We start from the raw sequence: 24,226 nt of genomic DNA, 5'->3' as shown, positions 1-24,226 counted from the left end.
GAGGCTACCTTAAATGATTTACCAATTTTCACACTCGCCACAATGGATTTGCTGTAGTAAGTATCCCTTTCCTCAGCTGTGCTTAACTCATTGGGGAATCCAGGCTACTGTGACTTAGAGACTTCCCATGTTAAGAGACTTACATTCTTACCATTCAACATTACTGAGATAACTTCATCATTTTACCTACAAACTGCAGGCTTAGTTTCACATGACCTTCCTCAACATAGGTCCTACATTACGACTTAAAACAAATTCAGTACTGTGGGGCCAGACAGGATGAACAGCATGAAGCTGATGCAGGATGATGGAATGTAGAAGAGCAGTTGGTATACGAAATAACTCATTCATAAGGTCATTAGCATAGTCTGAAGTCTTAGATACTTTAAAAACAATTAAATGTCTGAATGTATTCTGCTGATGATTATTCAGTCTTTCCGCTAATTTTGAAAAGGCTTCATTTAACTTCTTGTATTATAGTGTTATTACTCTGAATTAAATCACTCACAAATAAGAGGAATATAATCACAAGAAATCTTCAAGCACTAAGAATGACAAATGTTACAGGTATATACCAATTTATACATTGAGTAAAACATGATGAAACAAAATATTCAAGAGAGTGAGAATTTTCAGTAATACACTCCTTTCTACACATGTGTGCCAGCAGCTAAGGCCCTGGTGAAACTAGCATTAAATATTAGCAATTGTAATTTAAGGTGCGTGCGTGTGTGAGTGTGTGTGTATGTGTGTGTGCGTGTGTGTGTGTGCACGGGCACGCACATATAACCTAAAGGCATACACGCGGTTGTTGACATATCAAAATTATAACATTATTAAAAAATATTTTCGCCCAGCGGTGGTGGTGCACGCCTTTAATCCCAGCACTCGGGAGGCAGAGGCAGGCAGATCTCTGTGAGTTCGAGGCCAGGCTGGATGGACCGACAGCCTCCAAAACAATACAGAGAAACCCTGTCTCGTAAAAACCAAAAAAAAAAAAAAAAAAATTCCCTTAATACCGATTTTCTGGGTTGTTTATTGACATCTTTAAAACTCCCTTATCTGGTGATCAAAGTCTATATTGCAAGAAAAAGCAAATAAATAAAATATGAAATCAGGACTGGAAAAAAACAATGGTTCCTCAATGTGTCCATGCATGCAGGTACATACATGTGTATACACACATACAACCATACATTTGTGGTCTTCATTCTGGGGAGAAAAATGCAGTCAGAAGCACCACACAATCTGAAAAATATAAACAACTGCATTTTGAGCAAAGGGAAACTACGGAATGGTTTCCATTCTCTGATTCATGTGTTTGACTGTTTGACAGTATCTGAATCTTTGATGGCAACAAAGATTTGCCACGAAAACACACTGTACTACAGTTTTCCAACTTATATGATTGCCTTCAAACTAAAACTATTTTACCTAAGAAACATACTAATCTTAAAAAGTCAATAATTTTATTCATACACATCAAAAACCTAGAAACCATATGGTGGCTACCTTATAATGCAATGTTGACTGACAGTAAGTCAATAATACATTGGCGAGGATAAGAATTCAGCTTCACTACAGTTTAGGTCATGATTTAAGAAAGGGAAGGGAAAATTTGTCTTTGCTCATTTGTCAAAGAAAATGGATCTAAACACTGAGCTGTTTACAAAGCAGAAAATCTATTGTGAATCTCCACGCCACCCCTCCTGCTCCAATGTCATGCAAGAACATGGCTGAAACTTTCCTGCTTAATTTTCCTTTTTTAAAATTCAAACTTTCTTTATTAATAATGACACAAGACTAAAAGTAACTTATAGCAGAGATAAAGGAATTCACAGAAAGCCTCAGGGAATTACAGGGAAAAAACAGTTCAATGACTATCATTCTATCTTCAAATGGAGGCCAGCCTTGGCTTTCGGAATCACTGATTTTTGACTAGGCTTTTATCTGGCTGGCTAGGACTTTTCAATCACTAGGTAGTCAGATAATCCTGGGCAACTGGGTTCATTCCTTTAGGAGCTCTTTTCACTTGGCAGTGTCCAATTCCTATTCTCTGTTGGACTGCTGGATCAGGCCACAATTTCTGTGTTCTTTTCCTACATAATACCACAAGGCTCACTATCACGCTTCCCACTATGGCCAAATCAAATTGGTTTAAATTGTCCCATACAATGCTTACATTTGTTCCCTCTATAACTTGTGCAATGCCTGTTTCCCTCTATAGCCTGTACAATGCCTGGCACAAAACAGCCCGTAAGAATGTGCAGCTTCCTACCACACATCCTCCCAAGATTATTGCTTTGGTGAAAACTATGGATCCCACTTTCAAAACACTAGAAGTCCGCCTTCTTCAGTTGTCACTCAAGATCAAATTCACCCGTCTGTTTACTTGAGGCTCCCTTAAAGTATGCTGTGTTTGGACTACATAACTCACCCTTGTTGGTTTCTCTTGAGTCTATCTCATTACATATTTGTATATGTTCTCATTCCTTCCTGGGAATATAATTTCTGCTTTTGTTTCACAGTATAGTGACTAACTTAGCCTTCAGCATACGACATCACTCAAAACCAAATACAAAAAACAGGATGTCTGATACAAATACAAATTTATAATTGAGGAATAATAAAAAAAGATACTGGCTTTTGCCTCCAGTTTCTGACACAGAGCTTCTACAGCCATGGGAAGTTGGACTTCACTCTAGTTCTTGAAGTCTTTGTAATTTTCTAAGTGATGAGTATATCTGAGACAGAACTGGGAAACACTTGGAATTTCCAGGACAACAGAATCTTCTGCTCTAAGGAGGCAACTCTTAGTAGACTCTGTATAGGCTGTTGGATGGGGGCCTGAATGCTGAATTGATAACAATAGTCAATGATGTAGCCCATCACACTTAATGAAGTCTCTACAAGAACCCCCTGGGACAGTTTGGGAAGCTTAAAGATTGCTGGACACATGGGGTGCCTGGAGGGGGGGGGTACAACTATAGACATCAGAGAAGCTCCATACCTCTTCTCAAAAGGCTCTTTTTAAACACCCTAGCACATTTTTTTAAATATAAGGTGGGGGTAATGAAAACTCTAATGTCAGTGTGGTATCTACAATGGGCACCTGAAGTTTGGGAAGTTTATGAGACCAAGCCCTTAAACAATGGGGTCTGCACTAGCTCCACTTAGTATCACAATTAATTCAGACTCTAGGATACTCAATTGCAGTTACTAGGTAATTGGTTGTTGGTGAGGAGAAATTCCCACACATTGTTAGTTCTGTGTTGAACTGTGAGAACAAAAAAATTAATATGGCTTTCCACAGCTTGTAGTTATTTTAAAAATTAAAAGATGATTTAGTTGAATACAAGGAGTTACCGTCTAAACCCGCTAAATGACTGCAATAGACTGTGCACGTATGCTTGGTTGTTTATGGCATAAATCTACAAGGATAGAAAGAACAAAAGGGAAGAAAATAAATGCTAGGAACCAACAAGGCAAGCATGATGAGTAGCGACTGACTCAGCAGATCTGAAAAAGTAGAATTCTAAGCCAGAAATGTAAGCAGCATTTTAACAGAAAAATCCATGTAACACCCCAAGGCTAGCAGGATCTACCACTGCTAAAACCAGATCAAGGTAGAATGGAAACTTTCTGGTTAAAAGTTTAAGGGGCTCAGATGCTCTGCCACCCCACTTAATCTTCTTTACTTAGCATAGTCATGCAGTGGAGCCCCTCTAATCTGAACAAAATAGTACAGATTGGCTCTCTAAAAAAGCAGCCGAGGGTCTGTGGAATGGACATGAACTAGACAGACTGTGTCCTCTTCATCAGAGTGACAGAACTGTAACACCTAGTACCCTGGAATGTAACTACATTTGAAGACCAGGTCTTAAGGTAAAGTGAGGGCAATAGGTGTCCTTTCCAGGAAGAGTGGTACCCTTTTAAGAAAAGTGAACACACACACACACACACACACACACACACACACACGCCTCTCATACACCAAGAAGAGAAGACTAACCCTGCCAATACTGTGACTAGATTTATAAACTCTACAACTGAGAAAGAACAAATTTCTGTTCTTAAGCTACATAGTCAGCAGTCATTATACTGCCTTAGCTAACTATGATGGTATTCTGGGGTGGGGGGGAGGAAAAGAAGAATGACTAATTCACACTCACAGAACTGCAGCCTCCTTTGGAAACAGGCTTCCAAAAGACTGTGCAAGGAAGAACACTGTTCCCCAGAGACTCACAAATTCTGGAATCAAACATTCCTCAGAGAAAACACTCAACTGCACAGGGAATATACTGGCAACAAGCCCAACCCTTCATGCACAGCTGTTATCAGCTGAAACATGAACAGACATGAGAATCGGAGATATCAAAGGCAGCAGCTGGTATGAAGCATCAAAACAAACAAGATTGTGAGACGAGAGGTCACACAGGGAGAAGAAAACCCTGGAACACCATCAGCTATTTTTTTAAAAAGATGAGCCAGTGGGATGGCTCAGTGGGTAGAGGTGCTTGCAGCCAATCCTGACAACCTGAATTTGATCCCCAGGGCCTATGTGGTAGAAGAGAACCAACTCCTGCAAACTGTCCCCTGACCCTCACATAAAAGCCACTGTATGCATGTGCCCACACAGAGACACATGCCAAATAAATACATAAATGCAATTTAAAACATTTTAAAAAGCAAATATAAGAAATAAGAGCACTGCATACCTGTATCTTTCTTTGGAATAAAGGAATCATGCTTCTCCAAGGGCTGACCAAGACATTTCCAAGGAATATTTTCTCTCTTTTGTAGAACAATATCTATTTTTCCAACATTCTCAATGACCCGCACTGAAAAGAAAAGCAAATTCACTGACACTACAGTGTCTGGTAAGGGGAGATGCTGAACCAGTGTGAGAAGCCTGGAAGCTAGAAACTATTTTGAGTTCCCAGCTACCAAGGAACACACACTGCCCACAGGTATGTGGCAATAATCACAGCTCAGTGTTCTGTGCCCCGGCACCCACTTGAGTGTACGTAGCTATAAAAGTGTCTGCTCTAGTACATGCCTATGAGCTAATGCGAGGAACAGGGCAGAGAAGAGTAACAAAGACGAGACACGGATATCTTTAAGGGAAAGAAAAAGGAAAAAATAGAGAGGTAAGAGCAAGGAGAAAGAAAATAGGGAAAAACAGAAACCAGGAAGAATGTTTTTAAAAATTAATGTATTTATTACATGAAACTGTATGTAAGAAAAATAATGCCTGGCATTTTTTATCTTCCTATACATGTGTGTGTATGTATATATGTATATATACACACATACATACAAATATATATCATACAGACAGGTGTGTGTGTGTGTGTGTGTGTGTGTGTGTGTGTGTGTGTGTGTGTGTGTACATAATTTATTCTGGATTTTAGTACTTACCAGAAAAATTTTCTTGAACTTCATGGCTTAGCTCTGAGATTAAAAAAAAGTTTTTTGTTACCACCAAAATTCAATTCAATAAACCAATCTTATACATATAAGATCATTTTAATGTACTGACAGACTAAAAGAAAGTACATGCCCCCAAAGAGTCAAATTACTTGAATTTCTTCCATTTTTCCATACTTCTCCCTATTAACCGAGGAGTAAATGTTCAAGCACCCACAGGCAGTTAGTTACCCATGTCATTCCAAACTGACAAACATACAAAATCAAGCAGAGCAGTCAAGGGAGGTGGCAACACCTGGAGTTCAGGCCCAGCCGTGCACCCTAGGCCCTGTTCACACAGGGGATACAGAGTCAACTTGGCTTTTCGTGTGTGTGTGTGTGCATGTGTGTGTGTGTGTGTGCATGTGTGTGTGTGTGTGTGTACATCTGAACACCCTTTAGTGCCCCCAAACAATTGTTTTGAGTCTATAAGCAAGCAAGCACTTTCAGGTATTAAGGGTGCAGTGGTTAACAGGAGACAGATCTTTATACTTACTAACATCTATTCTACAAACGGGAAAGGCAGGTGTGGCTTCACCACTCTCTGCTCTAAATCTCAATATGATTATCTGGCATCTGAATTCTTCATTGTTTTAGTCTTTCCAGTGCAGCACTGGCATCCAGGAGCTGCTTTTTTGTTACTATTAATTTGTTCTTTGATAATTCCACATGTATACAAATGTACTCAGATTGCTTGCAGCCCTACCTTCTCTTCCTTCCCTCTCCCCCCTGTCCACCCATCCTCTTCCCTACTCATCTCTTTCTCACACTCACGTCTTTTGTTTGTATCCCTCTGGTTGGACCACAGCTGTCTGTGTGGTCTTTGCATTGGAACATCCACTAGAGTCTAGCTCATCAGTGTACATACAACTGAAGACAGTGGCCCCCTTTCACCCAGATTCCACCAGTACCTGTTCTTCAGTAGCAAGGGATAGGGTCCCACAGTCCCCTCCCCTACATCCATCCTCCATCTATGAATGACTGTTGAGAAGACCTATATTGTGTAGATTCAGTACAAATAACCATAGTGGCTGTGATTCTGTAATTATATTGGCTATATCATCTGGAGAATGGGATTTCACTCCCCTTCTCCCTCTCTTCTGGTTCTTATCCTTCTGTTCCCTCTTCCACAGAGTTCCCCGAGTCTTATGAGGTGGTGATATAAATGACTTCTTTAGGGCTAAGCCCTCATCTGTCTCTTATTCTCAGCATCTTGGGCAGCCATGAGTTTCTGTATTCACCACCACTCACTAAGAATAGAAACTTTTCTGAGTAGGATTGAGATTAATCTCTTTATAAAGAGTATACAGAAGGCACTTTGACTTTATGTCTACTTATATGAGGTTTCAGGCTAGGTGTAGAGATCCCTTCTGTGGAACATACTAAAATCTAATCAGGTTAATTACCCTAATAACGCCATGCCACTGGCAGGCTGAAGCTGTAGTTCACAGAGTTCACTGCTAGGGAAAACTCTTTGTTGCCTTTTCCCCTTAGCAGCCTGCATGACACCTCTAGCATTCTGAAAGTAGGAAGCAGGAAAGAGGCTTCCAGCTCAATTCCAGCTTGAGTACATTTATGTTGAATATCATAATTTTTTTTCTGGAATTTTTGGGTTTTATGTGTACAGGTGGGACACATGCAGTTTCTCCAACCAGCCTCATCTGCCCTGTAGCATACAAAGTGCCTTGATGGAATCCAGTCAGTTACATGTTTTCCTCTGTGGGCTTGAGGCCTACCAGAGGTTAGGAATAGTTTCAGACACTGAAAGATGCTGCTGTCCAATGGTCCAAAACATCTTAAGCAAGTAGCTACAGTCCTGAGCCAAATCCCCCAAATCCTTATATACACACAATTTGACTCCTCCTTTGCGTCACTATAGTCATAATGAGGAATAAAATCCCCCTTTTAACAGTCATCCTGAGCTATGCTACAGCCCCTCTGAAATAAGTTTCCATAGTATGTGTCTACTATTGCTTCTCAACCTTCCTAATGCTGCCACCTTTAATACAGTTCCTCATGTTGTGGTAACCTCCAACCTAAACTTATTTTATTGTTGCTTCATACATGAAATTTTGCTATTGTTAGGGATCATAATGTAAATATTTTTGGAGATAGAGATCTGCCAAAAGGGCCTAGATCCACAGATTGAGAACCATCAGTCTAGATGGAGACTGGTGGTTAGGGACTCCTTCTCTGAAGAATCTATTTAGGACACTATGGGGACACATCCTTTTGGGAACTCTTTCCAGCACTGCTTTGGGGACAACTCCAGTTACAAGTCAGAAATATGTGATAGCCATAAAAGGATGTATAAAGTTGGGCCAACAGTTTATGATTGATTCTGATCGTATCTGACTGAGTAAAGTAGGGGCTCTGTCACGCAACGGGCAGCACATTAGACTTCTAATTGTTTCCACTTGGAAAGGGGACCATGCTGCCATTTTTATTAGCAGGAAGGAAAAACAGTAACTAAAATGGTCAGAATAGCAGATAAACTATTACAGCCTACTAGAATGATATTGCCATTATGGAAGAAAATAAAAATATTCTCATTAACAAAAAATGAGATACTCACCAATATGTATAAGATATGAATGATCCTTGATAGCCACTTCTGCTCTCAAGGAATCATCCTGGAGGTCAACGATTACTGAGTCTAAATTGATATTCTTAAGAGGAAGCAAAAATAGAAAGATTAAAAAGAACTGCCCCAAACAACTCTACTTGTGTGGTGATGAGTGAAGTTTTCATGGTACTACTTTACAGGTCCCCAAGAAACATAAATATTATTCCATGTTCTTATTTTTGCCTCATACAAGCCAATGCCCTCCCTTCTATGAACATCATTGTAATCCTAAGCCTATATCTCCTCTGTTTGATATCTACTGTGGCCATGGTCTTGAAGTCATGAACCATAGAGACTATCTGCAGAGTATTGGTCAGCATCTTTTAGTGGCTCAAGAAAAAAAAAATTTTAAAGAACCAATGTAGCAAAAAATAAGAATATGACCCAGAAATCAAGATCTTTAGTTGTTTTCATTTTAGTTTTTCCATTACTGTGTTGTGTGATGCTGGAAAAGTATATAACCTATTGATCTCACCTATCCCAAAATTGCTCAAGGAACTTCTAGATGACTTTCATTTCTCTGTAGACTTAAGAAAGGTGCTATGGTACTTAGTACTCATACCATGCATTGACCACATGACCACATTGTTCCATTCGTAAGCTGCCCTTTCCTCCGCCACTGCATTTCAAATCCCTCTGAAATTACTGTAGGAACAGGTGCCAGTGTCTCTAGGTCCTACTCTCTTGGTTTTAGACTGTGGGATGAGGAAACAATAGCGATAGGGAGTAGAAGGTAGGACTAGTGGTGTGCTGAACCAACTTGGCTTCATCAGGTAGAGGCTGGCCATTCCAGCACAGTGGTCAAATCACTGCTGCAAAAGAGGGAGGCAGCCCTGGCTTAGATAAGGCTCTATACATCTACAGAAGAAGCCTGAAACTCCCCGGCTGTCAGAACTTGCCTTTGAATTCACAAGGCTCCTCAAATGTGCAAGTTCAGCAGGCGCTGGAGGATGTGGCTGCAAACACTATAAATATATTCACACAACCTTCCAGCTGGGCTATCTACCCTGTGAAAGCCAAGTCTGTATGGACCTGGCCCAGAATTGTATCCGATATCTAACGGTGCCTTGTATAAAAGAGGTGCTTCTTGAGGACTCATAAATGAATGAGCTCCCTAACTTTTGTTCACAGGGGCATCCAAATGCCAGTAATAGTTCAAGCACAGCAAGCCTTGGCAGTATAGTCTTTCTAATTCCAGAATGTGTACTCTCACGGCAAAGTTATCTGCTTAATAAGTTTAAAGGCTACACAGCATGTGTGGTAACGGCATATCTGGCAGGCAGGAGCCAGAATACCAACCTAGTTTCCAAACACAAAACTTCTGGAAAAAAATTAATCCTTCTTTGTAAAATAGGGAGAAGATTGCTTTCTGCCTCAGGGCTGTTGTGGAGAACGAATGAGTAAATACAGACCTGCATATAAATAAACCCAACTCCTGCCTAATATTTGTTTTCCTCTTGTTTCCAACAGCATGCTTACCTTTTGTTTGGTGTATATGACAATGGTGACTGAGGATTCTGTTTGGAACCAGTCATAGCTGTAAGACAGGAAGAGAAATGAGAAAACATTCAGAATAATGTGCAATAATACACGATATCAGTAATGTTTAAAATCCACAGTGGGAAGTACATTTCTCCAGGTAAAACTCATCTCTCAATGGTAACCTTAACATGTTATAGTCATCATGATACACCTGTCATTTATGTCCAAACAGAACACCAAACTGGGCAAAATAAAAGCTATATATTTTTCTACTAAAAATCTTCTTGGAGTAATAACAGAATATATCCATGTGTTGTTAAGTAGCACAAAGAAATCTGCATGCTCATCACCTTCTTTCTCGATAATGAAAATGTCACTACTAAAGAAATTCATTCTTGAGCTGGGAAGATGGTTCAGTGGAAAATGCTTGCTAAATAAATAGGAAGACATGAGTTCAAATCTTCACAGCCCACCTAAAGCCTGATGAGGGAGTGCACATCTGTAATCCCAGTGTTCTTGTGACAAGATGGAGAACAGAGGCAGGAGAATCCCCGAAAGCTCACAGGCCAGCTGCCCTTAGCAGCAAACGACAGGAGAAAAAAGAAAATAAACAAAAAACAAAACAAAAAGCCTCTTATAAACAAGTTGGAAGATGAGTGCCTATGCCCAAAGTTGTCAAAACCTTCATACATGCACAGTAGCATTTTTGTACACACAATTTAAAGAAGGTTCATTCTTCAAGGCCATTGGGCCAATAATAAAAGTTAAAGTCTTCTGTTGTGCTCTAGCTGTTGATCCAATCAATACTGCTGTGCACGATTACCTGTGTGAAGACAACGGCACGGATCTAGAGGGGGCATCCTCAGTCCCTTAACAAAACTGTCCACAACCTTATTTACCATGTGTAGCAGGATGCTGCCGCTAGAACAACGCAGACCGGTGGAGGGGAACAAGAACAACAAAAAGAACCCTGAGAACATTTGAGGTATGTTGAACAAAAACTTGGTATTAATTATTCAAGAAAATTAGTGTCTAATACATCTTAAAGTGTTTCCATTTAAACTTAAAAAAAACCCACCAAAATGACATATAAAGATTGAATACTGAAATAAATGGTGGTAAGGCTATGTGATGGAATACAAGAAAATGCTTGCACAGAATATTAACAAAAGATATTGCTCACTGACGAGCCTGTGATACCATTAATATAAACATAGCGTGGAAAGGTAAGGTATTGCATAAATCAGTTAGCCCCAATGTTAGGAACCTATGTCTAAGGTTTAATGGGGTTACAATTTTTTTTGTTTTTCTATGTTTTCTAAACTTTATACCCTGAATATATATTTCATCATCAGAAAAAAACTTTTTGTTGTTGGTTTTTTATCCCCCAAAAACAGGGTTTCTCTGTATAACAACTGTGGCTGTCCTGGAACTCATTCTGTAGACTAGGCTGGCCTTGAACTCACAGAGATCCACCTCCTCTGCCTTATGAGTGTGGGATTAAAGGTGTGAGTCACCACTACCTGGCAGGAAAAAAAAACATTAAAAATAGGGTTTGAAAGTGTTTTTAAAGTGGATCAAAAAATCACTTATGGAACAGCCTCATTCTGCAGCCACATCTGATAAATGAGGCACCGCCATTTGTGCACTAGAAAAACTGGCTGCAGAAAGCAAGAAGCCAATCCCTCCCTGAGCTAGGTTCTTTCCTGCAATGTTTGTGGGCTTGTGTAGAACTGCGCTCACTTTGAAATGTAAAAGAGTTCATACCTTGGAGAACTGGGGCCTTCCCTGGGCAGTGTATCTGTCACTTGGCTCTTGGGACGCATGCCTTCACAAAGAAAAACAGTAATTTATCTACACCACACTTAACTCATGTACACACATATATAAAGGACGTAAGTGATAAATGTGCTACTAAATACATTTTCGTAAAACAAGACAGACCCTGGTCACCAGCATGTTCTTTATGTGTTTTCCGGTAGCTTGCTCTTTCCCAAGGATAGCCACTATTGTGACTTACGAAACCATACTAGGTTTTACATTGATGGATATATATTAGTGGCACTATATACTATGTAGAAAGGGGATCATAAGGCATGGCTTATTTTGGTCTGGCATTTTTGTCCATCCTTATACACATTACAGTTCTAACAAGTCAAACCTAGAATTTCCCGAGATTCTAGCCATTCTGTTAAGTGCGTAAGTAGTCGGTTCCTTTTTATACTGGAAAGTATTGTGCTGTATGACTTAATCACAATTTACTCTCTCTTCTATTGATAGACATTCTGGTCACTCCTGGTCAGGAGCTATTATAGGAATAGTATTAAATCTTGCACACTTACACACACATTCTTAAAAGACAAAAATCTAAATTTCTAATGGGCATAGAGTATACATGCATGTTTAGCTTTATTCAAAATGTCTGCTGTCTTTGTTAGGGGTTTCATTTCTGTGATAAAACATCGTGACCAAAATCAACTTAGGGAGTTTATTTCCACTAACAGTCCCATAGTACTGTCTATCACTGAGGGAAAGCCAGTGCAGGAACCTGGGGCAGGAACCAATGCAAAAGCCCATAGAGGAGTCTATTACTAGCTTTCTCCTCAAGGCTTACTCAAGCCAGCTTTCTTGTAGTACTCAGGACCATCAGCCAAGGGAAAACACCACCCACAATTAGCTGGGCCCTCCCACATCAATCACTTATTTTCCTAATTTTGCAATAGGGCTCCTGGTGAGGCCATCTGGCTTCTTCAGCGGTCGTCTCTTCCACTGTAACTACGCAGAGCACACTACGTTCTCAGACCAAGAAGCCTCAGAGATGTGACCACAAAGCCTTGTAACTAAAGTCAGAGCCACAAGAATTATTTTTTTCTAAAATGAATACACTAAAAAAGACAATCTTATTCAATTATCTGAGAATCACTGAAATACAATTACTAAAAGATTGTCATTTCTCTTTTGGTGGGTCTCTTAAAAATGCATCAAAATTTACAATTTTCTGTAAGGAGAGGCATTAACAGAATTCATAAATTTCCAGTCATTTTTGATCTTGCATGATCTTATATGTTTGATTAATATCAGAAAAGGGCTGGACTTAAGGTTGGTGCCAGCACTGGGATGTTATGTGAACTACTGCTTCTTCTTCCTCAAACTACAGGAAAGCACAAAGGAAACCATTTCCAGATACCTTTTAAAAGTCAAGAGAGTAGTACAAAAATACAGCAATTAGAAGAGCCAAACTTAACAGACCCTATCCTGATTCCAACATGTTCCATAAGCTAAATCTTACAGCACATCTTTCTGGGAACTTGGGGGAAGTCTGGGGGACAGCAGAGTAAGTGAGGTAGTCCAAAAGAACGTTCTCCCTCTCAAAGTGCTAACTGACAGAGTGACATCAGTTTAAGGGCTCATCTATCCCACTCAGGATTTTAATCAGCTGTTGGAATAATGCCATGGAAAGTAGGCATTTCACATTTGCAAACATAGAAAATTACCACATGGACTAATCTGAGCCAAATGTGAGAAAGTTACAAAATACAAACATATACATATATACACAGATACATATGCAGAAATAGATACAATATACCCCACTACTATACAGAATCCAAGTTACATCACATAAAGACGCTGAAAGTGGCATGTGGCAGGCAAGGAGGCTGGCTGTTTCTGTAGCATCACAGAAGAGCCAACCATCAAATGAAGCCCAAGATCAGTCCTTCCTTTACGGCACTTAGTGCAGTGCTATGTCATAACAACTTCAACATCACAAATTGCAAGAAGGTGAGTCTGTTAAAAACCTAGCTTGCTAGCTCTATTTCTGTAACTGTGTTTCATAAAAAGGGAGGTAAAACATCTGGATCTACAGGTACAATAACATAGTTCAGTCAGAGGAGCCCCATTCATTTCAGGAATCAGTATTGATCACCACACCACAACTGGTTGTGAAAGGGGCAGTACCAACCATGGAGGTCTGTGCTGCTTAGGAATAGAGCAGATTAATAAGCTACTTGAATCTGTCCTAACATCAGTGTGAGCTCACAGCACACCCAAGGGCGTCACCTTAGACCTGTTTTCGTCACTATAAGCATTTATGCTTTGGGTTTAGAGATTTCATGGAAGCCATTGTTTCAAAGGCATTTGTTGAAGTAAGAGGCCCATAAAGTTCTATTAAATCCCCTAAGTCTGGACAAACAAAGACAACTTTTGCATTTTTAAAAAATCTAAAATAACCAAGACAATTCTGAGAAGCAATATCACATGCAAACATGTGAATAGGAGTCATTTTTATTATTAATTTATGACTTACCATTTAAGACTCTCTTCCCTTCATGACAGTCTGTATGATGAGTTGGGGAGGAAAAAGTCAGAAAAGATTATAATATTAAAGAGAAGATCATTTTTATTGGTTAAACTATTAACAGTCTCAAGGGCTGCTTTCTTCTAAGGCCTGAGGACAGATGGGGCTATGACATGGAAAAACCTTGGTTTCAAGTAGGTCAGTTTGGTCTTTGGAGACCATCAGGCCAGGTTCTGTGCATGCATGAATATGAGAGAGAGGGGGGAGGGAGGGAGGGAGGGAGGGAGGGAGAGAGAGAGAGAGAGTGTGTGTGTGTGTAACCCTGCTGCCCAAACATCTTGGTAAATTTATTTCTTGACCCCTACCCCCAAGTACTGGCAATCAATTTGTGGATTCTGAGAAAACTAAGTATGTCTTTTACCACTGAGCTACAGTTAATTTCTCCAAAGAGCGCACATACCAAGTTTTGTCTGAGATGTCATATTCTAAAGTAGTATAAAGAAAATAGAATTTATCAGGTTATGTTCTACAAAATGCAAATATTAACACTCCAAAGAAATCTTATTATCTATAATAAGTCTGCCTGTCTACATCTGAATCTATACTGTTATAAACATAAAGTGGCCAAAATAAGAAAAATATGTTAAGACTTTTATATGTACATACAATTACTAGAGTTACAACCCAGAAAAATTTTGACAGGTATTTTCTTTCAGGATAGCAGCCAACTCATAAAAGTCTAATATATCTTAGCAATCACAACAGTGACACAATTATGGTTTAATCCCCTCAGCAACTTATCAGGGACTTTAAAAAGCTTTAAAGGTTGATAAACTAAAATAACATATCCCCAAATCAAACTGAAAGGTGACACATGGTATAATGACATCTCCCTGCTTTATAGAAAAAGAAATATGCTTAAATCAAAGTGCCCTCCCCCACCCCACAAACTTGTGGCCGTTCTTTCTTATCCTCCCACATGCTGGAGTTACAGGTGTGTACCTTGCTCTGCTTTCATTTTCTATCTTCTAATTTCTAATAATCCAGAATCCCATACAAACTCTAACTCACTCATTCAACAGAGTGACAATGACTAAGAAGCCCACCTTGTCATAGTTTCCTCCTTTTAATCAAAATAATCCTGTAACTGAAAGGACTCTTACAATATGCAACAAAGTACTGTCTTTCTCTTCTTCAAGAGGAAAAAGGGGAACACTCCTCCATGCTGGCGGGAGTGCCAACTTGTACAGCAACTTTGAAAATCAGTATGGAGATTCCTCAGGAAAATGGGAATCAGTCTACTACAAGACCCAGCAATTCCATTCTTAGGCACACACCCAAAAGATGCACATTCATACAATAAGGACGTCTGTTCCACTATGTTCATAGCAGCATTATTTGTAATAGACAGAACCTGGAAGCAACCTAGATGCCCCTCAGCCGAAGAGTGGATAGAGAAAATGTGGTACATTTACACAATGGAGTACTACTCAGCGGGGGGAAGGGGGACGACAATGAAATCTTGAAATTTGCAGGCAAAGGCCTGGCAGTGGTGGTGCACACCTTTAATTCCAGCACTCGGGAGGCAGAGGCAGGTGAGTTTGAGGCCATGCTGGACTGACAGCCTCCAAAACAATACAGAGAAACCCTGTCTCATAAAAACCAAAAAAAAAAAAAAAAAAAAAAAAGAAAAAAGAAAAAAAGAAAAAAAGAAATTTGCATGGATGGCACTAGAAGAAACCATCCTGAGTGAGGTAACCCAGTCACAAAGAGACAAACATGGTATGTACTCACTCATATATGGATTGTAGACATGAATTAGGGGAGTGTCAGCCTACAATCCCACTGTCAGAGAGGCTGGGAAACGGGAAAGAACCTAAGAGAGGTATGCATGGTACCCCAGAGAAGGGGAATGAGGCAACATCTCCTGAGCAGATTGGGAGCATGGGGTGGAGGGAGTGGGAAAAAGAGAGGGGGAGAAGAGGAGGAGAGAGGAGGTCACGGGGGAGCAGAAGGGGAAGAATAGGGGAGAACGGGATGAGAAATACCATAATAGAGGGAGTCATTATAGGTTTGAGGAGAGATCTGGCACCAGTGAGATCTCTAGAGATCTACAAGGATGACACCAACTAGCAAACTAAGCAATGCCCATCCCTGATAATGAGTTTGACTACTATTTTGTATGCCATCCTAGAGCCTTCATCCAGTGGCTGATGGAAGCAGAGGCAAACACCCACAGCTAAACACTGAACTGAATCCCTGGAACCCAGTGACAGAGAGGGAGGAGTGATGAACAAAGGGGTAAAGAATGGGCTGGTGAAACCAACAGAAACAAGGGGGGAGCTCTTGGACCCCAGACCGGCATCTGGGAGGTCAGCATGGGACTGATCCAAACCCCCTGAATGTAGGTGTCAGTGAAGAGGCCTGGACAATCCATGGGGCCCTGGGCAGTAGATCAGTATTTATCCCTAGCACACAAATTGACTTTGTGTGTCAATACCACAAAGAGGGTTGCTCTCTCAGCCTGGACTCTTGGGGGAGGGCCTAGGCCCTGCCCTGAACAAAATGACAGACTCTGGATAGTCCCTATGGGGAAGGGAGTGGGGATAAGGTGGGAGGCTGGGGGGGGCTGGTGGAGGGGTGCAGGAGGAGGGAAGGGAGAGGGAGCTGGGATTGACATGTGAAGCAAGCTTGTTTCTAATTTTAAAAATGTAATAATAAAAAAAGAATAAAAATAAGAGGCCAAGGCCTAGAATGATCCAAAGCCCTTCAACAAGTCAAGAGTAAATCTGTCTCCCCCTGAAATCCAGCCCTATTTTTCTTGACATGCTGTTGTTTCATGCTTCCTAAAAACATATAAGACTTAAAACACCATAAAAGTGGTACCTCAAGTAGCTATTGCTTATCACTGCCAAAGAAACATCAAGCCATTGCCATTTGTAAGGGATCACTGGTGCCCACTGCCTGGCGCTGTCCTCCATAAGTTTTACCTGTTATGGTTATTGCAGCTATGATTATCTATTTTATCTGAGAACAAACAGCAAATTCACAGTACTGTATACTAAATCCATCTCAGTGTGTTACAAAGCCAACAATCTGATAAATCTCATTTGTCATGAAAAAAAAATCTGTTTTTACCCAAGGCACTCATAGATTTTGAAAAATTACTCCAGGTAATTTGTTTCTAGGAAAAATATTACATCAGAGGACTATTTTCTTAATATGCACTGAATTCAGTCTGTCAGAACTTAATGGATTCTGCAGAAGTACCCTCCCTCCATTTTTTTAATATATGAAATTTCAGTGTGAAGCAAGTTTGCTCTTAAATTATTTAAATTACCTTCAAACTTACACCAGTCTGTTTTAAAGCTGAGCCACAGAAACTCTTTTCCATATTAAACACATTTACATCTGCATTGCTTTAGTTGGAAAGAAACCTTTCCCCTGAGAAGAAATTCAATATTCTCCCTTGATAACTAATTGAACCATTTGGAAGTCTCTAGGAAAAAACAAACTGAGATCTTTTCCTATGTTGGCCAAATGGCAATGCTCTGTCTGGCCAAAGCCTCTTGTCTCCAACGGCTCAGTTACTCAGAGGTTGCCCTGGCAGCCAACAGCACTTCTTCAGCATGGGGTAAGGAAAAGGGAAGATTAGAGACAGGAGTGACAAGAGTGAACATACACATGTCCTCAGATCAGCTTTACCAGAAAACAAAATGAATACTAACCAAATAAATAATCAGCCAGTCACTGCAACACTGCAAAACACAACTGCAGTTCAGATGTGCATCTGCCTCTTAACAGGGATACCTCACCTCCTAGCTTGAATTATGTTGCTAAAATTCCTTTCCTGGGGGAGACATGAACAATGTCAACCCCTTCTTCCTGTGTCCCAATGACAAATCAACAAATGATTCTACTAAAGTTCACTCTGGGAACCACTGTGTTTTCAGGTGCACTTACAGAGCAATGCATGAGGAGTCATAGGCATAAGCATGGGTGACCTTAAAGAGGACACATTGAAAGGTCTCAGCATGAATGATAACTTCCCCATGGCTGTATAGATAGTGCCCTATCTCCTAGTTCTTCCCCACCTATGTCCCCTAGTCCTTCTCTAAGACCCCCAAGGCCATGGGCAATTAGGGGGGAACTGTACCCAACAAGTTGGGAAGGATGGCTGAATTCTCAAGTGAGTGGTCTGTAGGGAGATATCTTACATAACCATAGCGCTGACCACACCCGTGTGGGTGTGTTCACAGGTATGTAGAATATTTGGGTGATAAAAAAGAGCTGGGAAGAGACTCTCTTTGGGTTCCAGTTTTCGGCTTAGAAAGCAGTGTGCGGACTTTTGGTTCTTGGCTTCTCACGTAAGTGATTTCTTCCTCAATAAAACATCATAGGACATCCCTATTTTGTGTATCTTAATATTACCACATTAGTGGTCCATGACTCTCCCTGACCTTCCATTTATGAATGAATGTCAACCATTAACAAAGTCCAGCTATGGTGAACTTTTCAGAGGACTCTCAAAGATGGCAGTAGCTTGGCTCAGATAAAAGTCCTGTAATAACAAATTGCCTCCCTTAAATCAGGCATGCATACCGCACACACATACCACACAAACATACCAAAAAAATCATCCAGACGATGAGCACTATGGCAGCAAGAACAAATTAAGGCAGACAACTGAGTCAGCACATTTCTCATCCAGAGCAGGCTGCTTCACAAGCCCCCTTGTCTATGTCCACACTGGGGGTCTTGTTGGCCTCTAAGCTTCTGCTTTGTCTATCTTAACTTTCCCATTCTACCAAAAAGAAAACGAAGGCTTCAGAAAAGAACCTCTGACTAACTCTCTACCAAAGTTGAGCCTCCACTGGTAGTAAGCCCATTTACCAGTTGTCCTGAGCTTTCTGACAGGGCTGCAATGGTGACACTACTTCTTGAAAGTAAGGTTCAGCACCTCAACTTGCAATTCCAGCACTTGGGACACATGTAAGGTGATCCTAAGCTACATAGCAAGCTTGAGCTCAGCCTGAGCTAGATGAGATCCTGTGCTAAAATAATATAGTTAGAACAACTACTACTACCGCCAATGCATGCACTAAGGCTTCTCAATCTCAGCACTTGTAATGTTTTGAGCTGGATAATTCTCTGTCATGAGAATCTGTCCTGGGCACTGACATCTGTCCATGAAATTACCAGCAGCTTCTAGGTTAGCCATAACAATCAAAATGTTTCAAGGTATTGACAATGCTCCTTGAGAATGAAATCAACCCCAACTAATAAGCACTGAGAACAAAGCAGAATGAATTATTCAGAAGTGGACAACATCAGGCAGATAAACAATGCTGTAGTCCTTAGTAAGGTATGTGTGTCTATAACCCTTGGATTTTCTACTTTTAAATTAAGATGGGAGGACAGCTCTAAATTCTAATACCTAGCCTGTCCCTCTGACTGTTCTAGTCTATGTTTCTAGCTGTTTATAGCCATTCACTGTTAGGAAATGGTTATGAAACCTAAATACATAAGTTTAACTGAAAGAGCAATGAGAGACTAAGAATATCACTGAGACTATACTTTGCCACTGAAAAATATAAGTATTTTTAAAATATGGTATTAAAATGTTAAAGTACACTTATAAACTGTAACTATGCACCCCAAAAGAAATATAATACAACTGAAAGCATAATTCAAAATTTCTTAATAACCAAATTATCAAAGTAAAAGCAAGAAATAAACTACATTACATTTAACATCGCATCTGGGATATTACCACTTCACGTGAAATCATTATAAAAGTTACGAGAGACTTCGCTTTGATTTTTTTCATACTAACCCTTGCAGTGTAGTGTATTATAGCACTCGGCTTTGATGAGAGCGCTCAATAGCCACATGTGACTGGAACCATCATGGTAGCGAGAGAACGAGGGCAGAACATGACTCATTTTTCATATTTACGAGAAGATCTGGTGCTGCTGTGATACAAATTATCAATAAGTGGTCTCTTCTTTAATACTAGTAAATCTTTCTAAGGCACAATGCATCTACGTTATCTTTTAAACAAAGGACTAAAACATTTTTGCCTGATGACAGTAACTCCTGCCATGGCTTGGGTCTTCCAGCTTTGCTTGTTTTCACTACTGGCATAAATACTCACCATGACCACACTACAATCCACCAGGTAAACTGAGGACTAGAATTGCCTAGTGTAGAAATGCCCACAAAATGCTAATTCTGGGACTCTCTACATTGGGTTCTAACAGTTTGCCTCATGTAGGACAATTTTAGTAAAAAGGATTAGAACATTGTAGATATGACAGGGCAAAGAAGAATAAGGGGATATAGGAGGTGAATATGAGCAGAATGCATTATATGCATGTATGGAAATGTCATGGTGAAGTGCTCACTTTATATAATTATGAAAGTCTCCTTCTTTGACACTGAAAAGGCCATTGTATAACATTCCTCTTCAGCATCTCTACCACCCACCACCAACTTCCACTGCAGGTAGTCTCTTCACCCTCTGTTCTCAGACATCCTGATTCAAGCTCTGTGCCCATGTCATTTAGGAGTTCTACTATGGGTAAGCTTAATGTAATTCCTTAAGAGGCATACAAGATACTTACTGCTAAACAGTTTACTTATTTCTGATACATCATCAAATCTTTCTCTGTTAACTGTTCAGTCCCTTTAAATTTCTGTTCAGTCTGCATCTTTCTAGATCTTACATGATGTGTCTGCCCAACCCCACGGCTTGTTTGGACTGTCTTTCAGTCTTTTGGGTGGATATGTTAAGACTAAGTTTTAATAGTATCTTTACTGGATGGCTAAAGGGAAACCATGGAACCCCCATCAAAACATCATAGGCTATTGCCAGGATTACTGGCTGCTCTCTGCAATCTGATGGTTAAGGCCCTGCTTATGAAGACAACACTTACTTACACCATTGAACCCAGAGAAGCTGAGTCTGTGCCCACCCAACTGACATTAGTGCCAGGCAGTGGGCATCAGTGATCCCTTACAAATGGCAATGGCTTGATGTTTCTTTGGCGGTGATAAGCAATAGCTGGAAAGTGCTCTCTCTGCACACTACAGGAGGACAAAGGTACTCGTCAATATCTCCCAGGCACAAGGCCTGCAATATACAACAGTGATGTGCCTGCAGGATATTCTGGTGTTAGAGTGGCACAAGTGGACAGAAGAAAGCAGCTACTTCTTTGATTGGAGTTAAGACCTACTCCATGGAGTGGAACCCATACTTGACATTGCTAAAATAGTCAGAAACCTGAGACTAGATAGGTTATAAACCTCAAGGAAAACTTACTGCTACTATTCTCATAAAAGAACACAGCAATGAGATGACTCCTAATGATATGTTGCTATTTCTATAGAACAGTGCCTTGAACCAGTCATCAGAGAAGCTTCTTCTTGTAGTAGATAGGAATTAGCCCAGAGACTCACAACCTGTTAATGGACAGAGTAAGGGACTTTCAAGCACTCAGTTCTAAATGAGATGTCTTTATGAAGCTCCCCTCTCCTAAAGGTTCATGGATGCCTCCAAAGAGACAACGTCTCTCAGGTACAACAGGACTGATGCACAAATGAACTCATGAAGACCGGCAGAACATATAGGACCTGCATAAGTTCAGGCCAGACGTGGTACCAGCACTGACAGGAGGAAGTAAACATTGGATCGCACTCCTAACCAAGAAACTATATGCAACTAATAAAGACTATGGAAAACTCAGTTTTCTCCAATGGAGTATCACTAGGTATATCAGACACTCCAGGGCAGGCCCCATGCCCAGGAGTAGATGGCCAACACAGAACAATCTCCATGTTTTTTGTTTGCTTTTGCAGACTTTTTGTTTTGTGTGTGTGTGCGCGTGTGGGTGTGTGTATTCTTATTGGCTTTTTTCTTTGATTTTTGTTTTGATTGATTGAGAGAGAGCGCATACAAAGATGGGTGGGTGGGTGAATACAGAGGCAGGAAGGATCTGGGGAAGAAAAAGAACATGATCAAAACATGTCCCTTTGTTCACAAACATTGCTTTTCTGCTCTGTAAAATTCTTGTCTTTGCTTCCTAATGCTTGCATGTTGTTTCAAATCACTGTCTGCTACTAATCCACAAAATATTCCTGACCCAAAAACTCTCCCATACTCTCATAGGTCATGACAATAACAAGAATGCTCTCTTTCACAGGAACAAAACCATCTTTTCATGTGAATCACAGTATCACATGCTAGTTCATACCTAATAATTACAGAAATATACTGAAAAATAAAAAATGGCCTCACTGTTATAAGTAGTAAAGCAAAGGAGGGCCACAGGAATAGCAGTGGCATTTCTAGCTACCACCATCACCTGCAACACACACACACACACATGCACACACACACACACAGACACACACACACACACACACACACACACACAGCAAGTTTAGGTTCTAGGTAGCTGGCAAATTTTGCTTCAGTTAAATCTCACGAGGACTTTAAAATGGTCCTTCATTTGTGTAAGTGTATGAAATATGTAAGTTGTTGTATGTGTGCTCATTGATGCCACTAGTACCTAAGAAACCAGGTCTAAGTAGTAGAGATGAGACTTGGACCCAAATCTGTCTATGAATCTCTGCTCACTCCAAAGGCCACATTGCCTCAGTAATCAGTATCGGGAATAGAGATGGAACGGAAAAGGAGGTTTTTATTTGTTTCTGAAAGTCCATACCTTGTTTTCCTAAGAAACATGCTTGTCCACCCACAAACTACGCACTTATAACAGTCCTCTATGGGCACAGTCTGAAGTCCTCACTTCCTCACCCCCTGGTTCTACCCTCATGGGTGGAGATTGAATTTTTTGTTGGGCTAATGCACATCTGTTTTAAATTTTCTACTGAGTAACTTAGGTGGACAGTTGTTTTTACTTAATACTCTCAAAGTGCTATTCTATTTTTTTTTTTTTTTGTTAATCCTCGTCTCTTGTTTGGGAATTCAACTGCAGTAGCAAGCTCCAAACAAGCTGCTGTGTGCAAGTCACTGCTGTGTTGGTGAGTCTCCTTCTGGCTACACTTCATATCTTCTTACCATCTTTGGTAAGCAAACACAGAGTCCCCATGTTTGCTATTGTTATTTACCTTGTTTAGGTTTTGATGAACTTTAGATATCTGACTTTATTTACTTCTGAAAAATTCTAGGCCTTATCCCCTTCATGCAATGCCTCTTCCCTCCTCATTCTCACTACAGCTTCTTCTAGAAATCTGACTGGAAGCTCTAGGCTTCAGAGACTCCATGTCTCCTGCATGGTTTTCCATCTTCTCATCTCCCAGTACCATGTTCTGCATACGTTCTGCTTTTCAATCTTGTGTTCACTGAAGTTTTCCATTGTGTCTAACCTACTGAACTAGTCATGTGATGAGTCTTTAACTTCACCTGCTTCGTTTTTTATTTCTTTCCTATAAATTATTCCTAGCTGGTTCTTTTTCAATTCTGCATGGTTGCTTTCAATAATCCATGTTAAATGTTATCATTTCAATTCCCCTTCCCTAAATATTTAAAGCACAGTTATTTTGGCTCTGGACAGGAAAAATAAAACAACTGTCATTTATTTCTGACTTATTGCCTTGGGTGTCATAACAACTGACCCATGTTTGTGGGAAGAGTGTTCGGGACTGACCTCATGGTCTTCTACAGACCCACAGAAGCATTTGCTAGGTACACTGGGAAATCAGCAGTGAGAAGTAGCTCTTGGTCTGAGGTTTCTGGGAGCACACAAGTAATATGCTTAAGTTCCAAACTTGCTTCACACTGGTAAGTGGCTTATCTGAATTCCCAGGTGGGAACTGGTTGGTTAGGAAAGGCCTGGCAACACCAGTCCATAACTAGCAACAGAGAACCCGAGTTGTTTCAGGAAGTACCCCCAGCACCCTCCCAAGTATGGTTTGAGGCTGGCTTTCAAGAGTGAACATGCACAGAAGTAGCAAGCTCTACCAGTCAATGTTCTTCTAATATGAACTCAACACCCCCAAGGGATAACATACTAACTCCCCTCAAAAATAAACATGCAAGTATTGTAGATTGGTAGTAGAATGCTTGTCTAGTATACACGAGGCCCTAGGTTCAATCCCCAGCACTACAATAAAATAAAATAAAAGTAGCTTGCTTGCACAGTCAGGAATGGTAGTGTGTACTATGATCCTAGCACTCAGGAGGCAGAGCCTAGAGGACAGCTGCTCTACACAGCAAGCCCATCTCAAAAACAAAAGACACATGTAATCTGTGAAGAGGAGCACTGCTCTCCTATGCTTACAGTAAGAAGCCTAAAATGCTTTCTTGCCATCTGATCAACAAC

General features: G+C 40.4%; 1 protein-coding gene across 3 annotated transcripts in view; it reads right to left on the bottom strand.

Moving 5' to 3' along the window:
* The window catches only part of LOC101833334 (cytochrome b5 reductase 4), a 52,548-nt gene that overhangs the window by 14,555 nt on the left and 13,767 nt on the right, over nucleotides 1–24,226 (bottom strand). For 2 of the 3 annotated variants that reach the window (XM_013116121.3, XM_005073666.4), the window contains exons 5-10: nucleotides 13,887–13,916; nucleotides 11,345–11,405; nucleotides 9,575–9,632; nucleotides 8,045–8,138; nucleotides 5,422–5,454; nucleotides 4,719–4,841 (exon numbers count right to left, since the gene is read on the bottom strand). In XM_013116121.3, coding sequence (XP_012971575.1) covers nucleotides 4,719–4,841; nucleotides 5,422–5,454; nucleotides 8,045–8,138; nucleotides 9,575–9,632; nucleotides 11,345–11,405; nucleotides 13,887–13,916 — 399 coding nt within the window. The remainder of the gene's footprint in view (nucleotides 1–4,718; nucleotides 4,842–5,421; nucleotides 5,455–8,044; nucleotides 8,139–9,574; nucleotides 9,633–11,344; nucleotides 11,406–13,886; nucleotides 13,917–24,226) is intronic. The other variant, XM_021229316.2, reaches the window with a different exon arrangement.

This window comes from Mesocricetus auratus, unplaced genomic scaffold (genome assembly GCF_017639785.1).
Source record: "Mesocricetus auratus isolate SY011 unplaced genomic scaffold, BCM_Maur_2.0 Super-Scaffold_100691, whole genome shotgun sequence".
In the NCBI taxonomy this organism is placed as follows: domain Eukaryota; kingdom Metazoa; phylum Chordata; class Mammalia; order Rodentia; family Cricetidae; genus Mesocricetus; species Mesocricetus auratus.
This window is presented reverse-complemented; position numbering and strand designations above follow the sequence as displayed.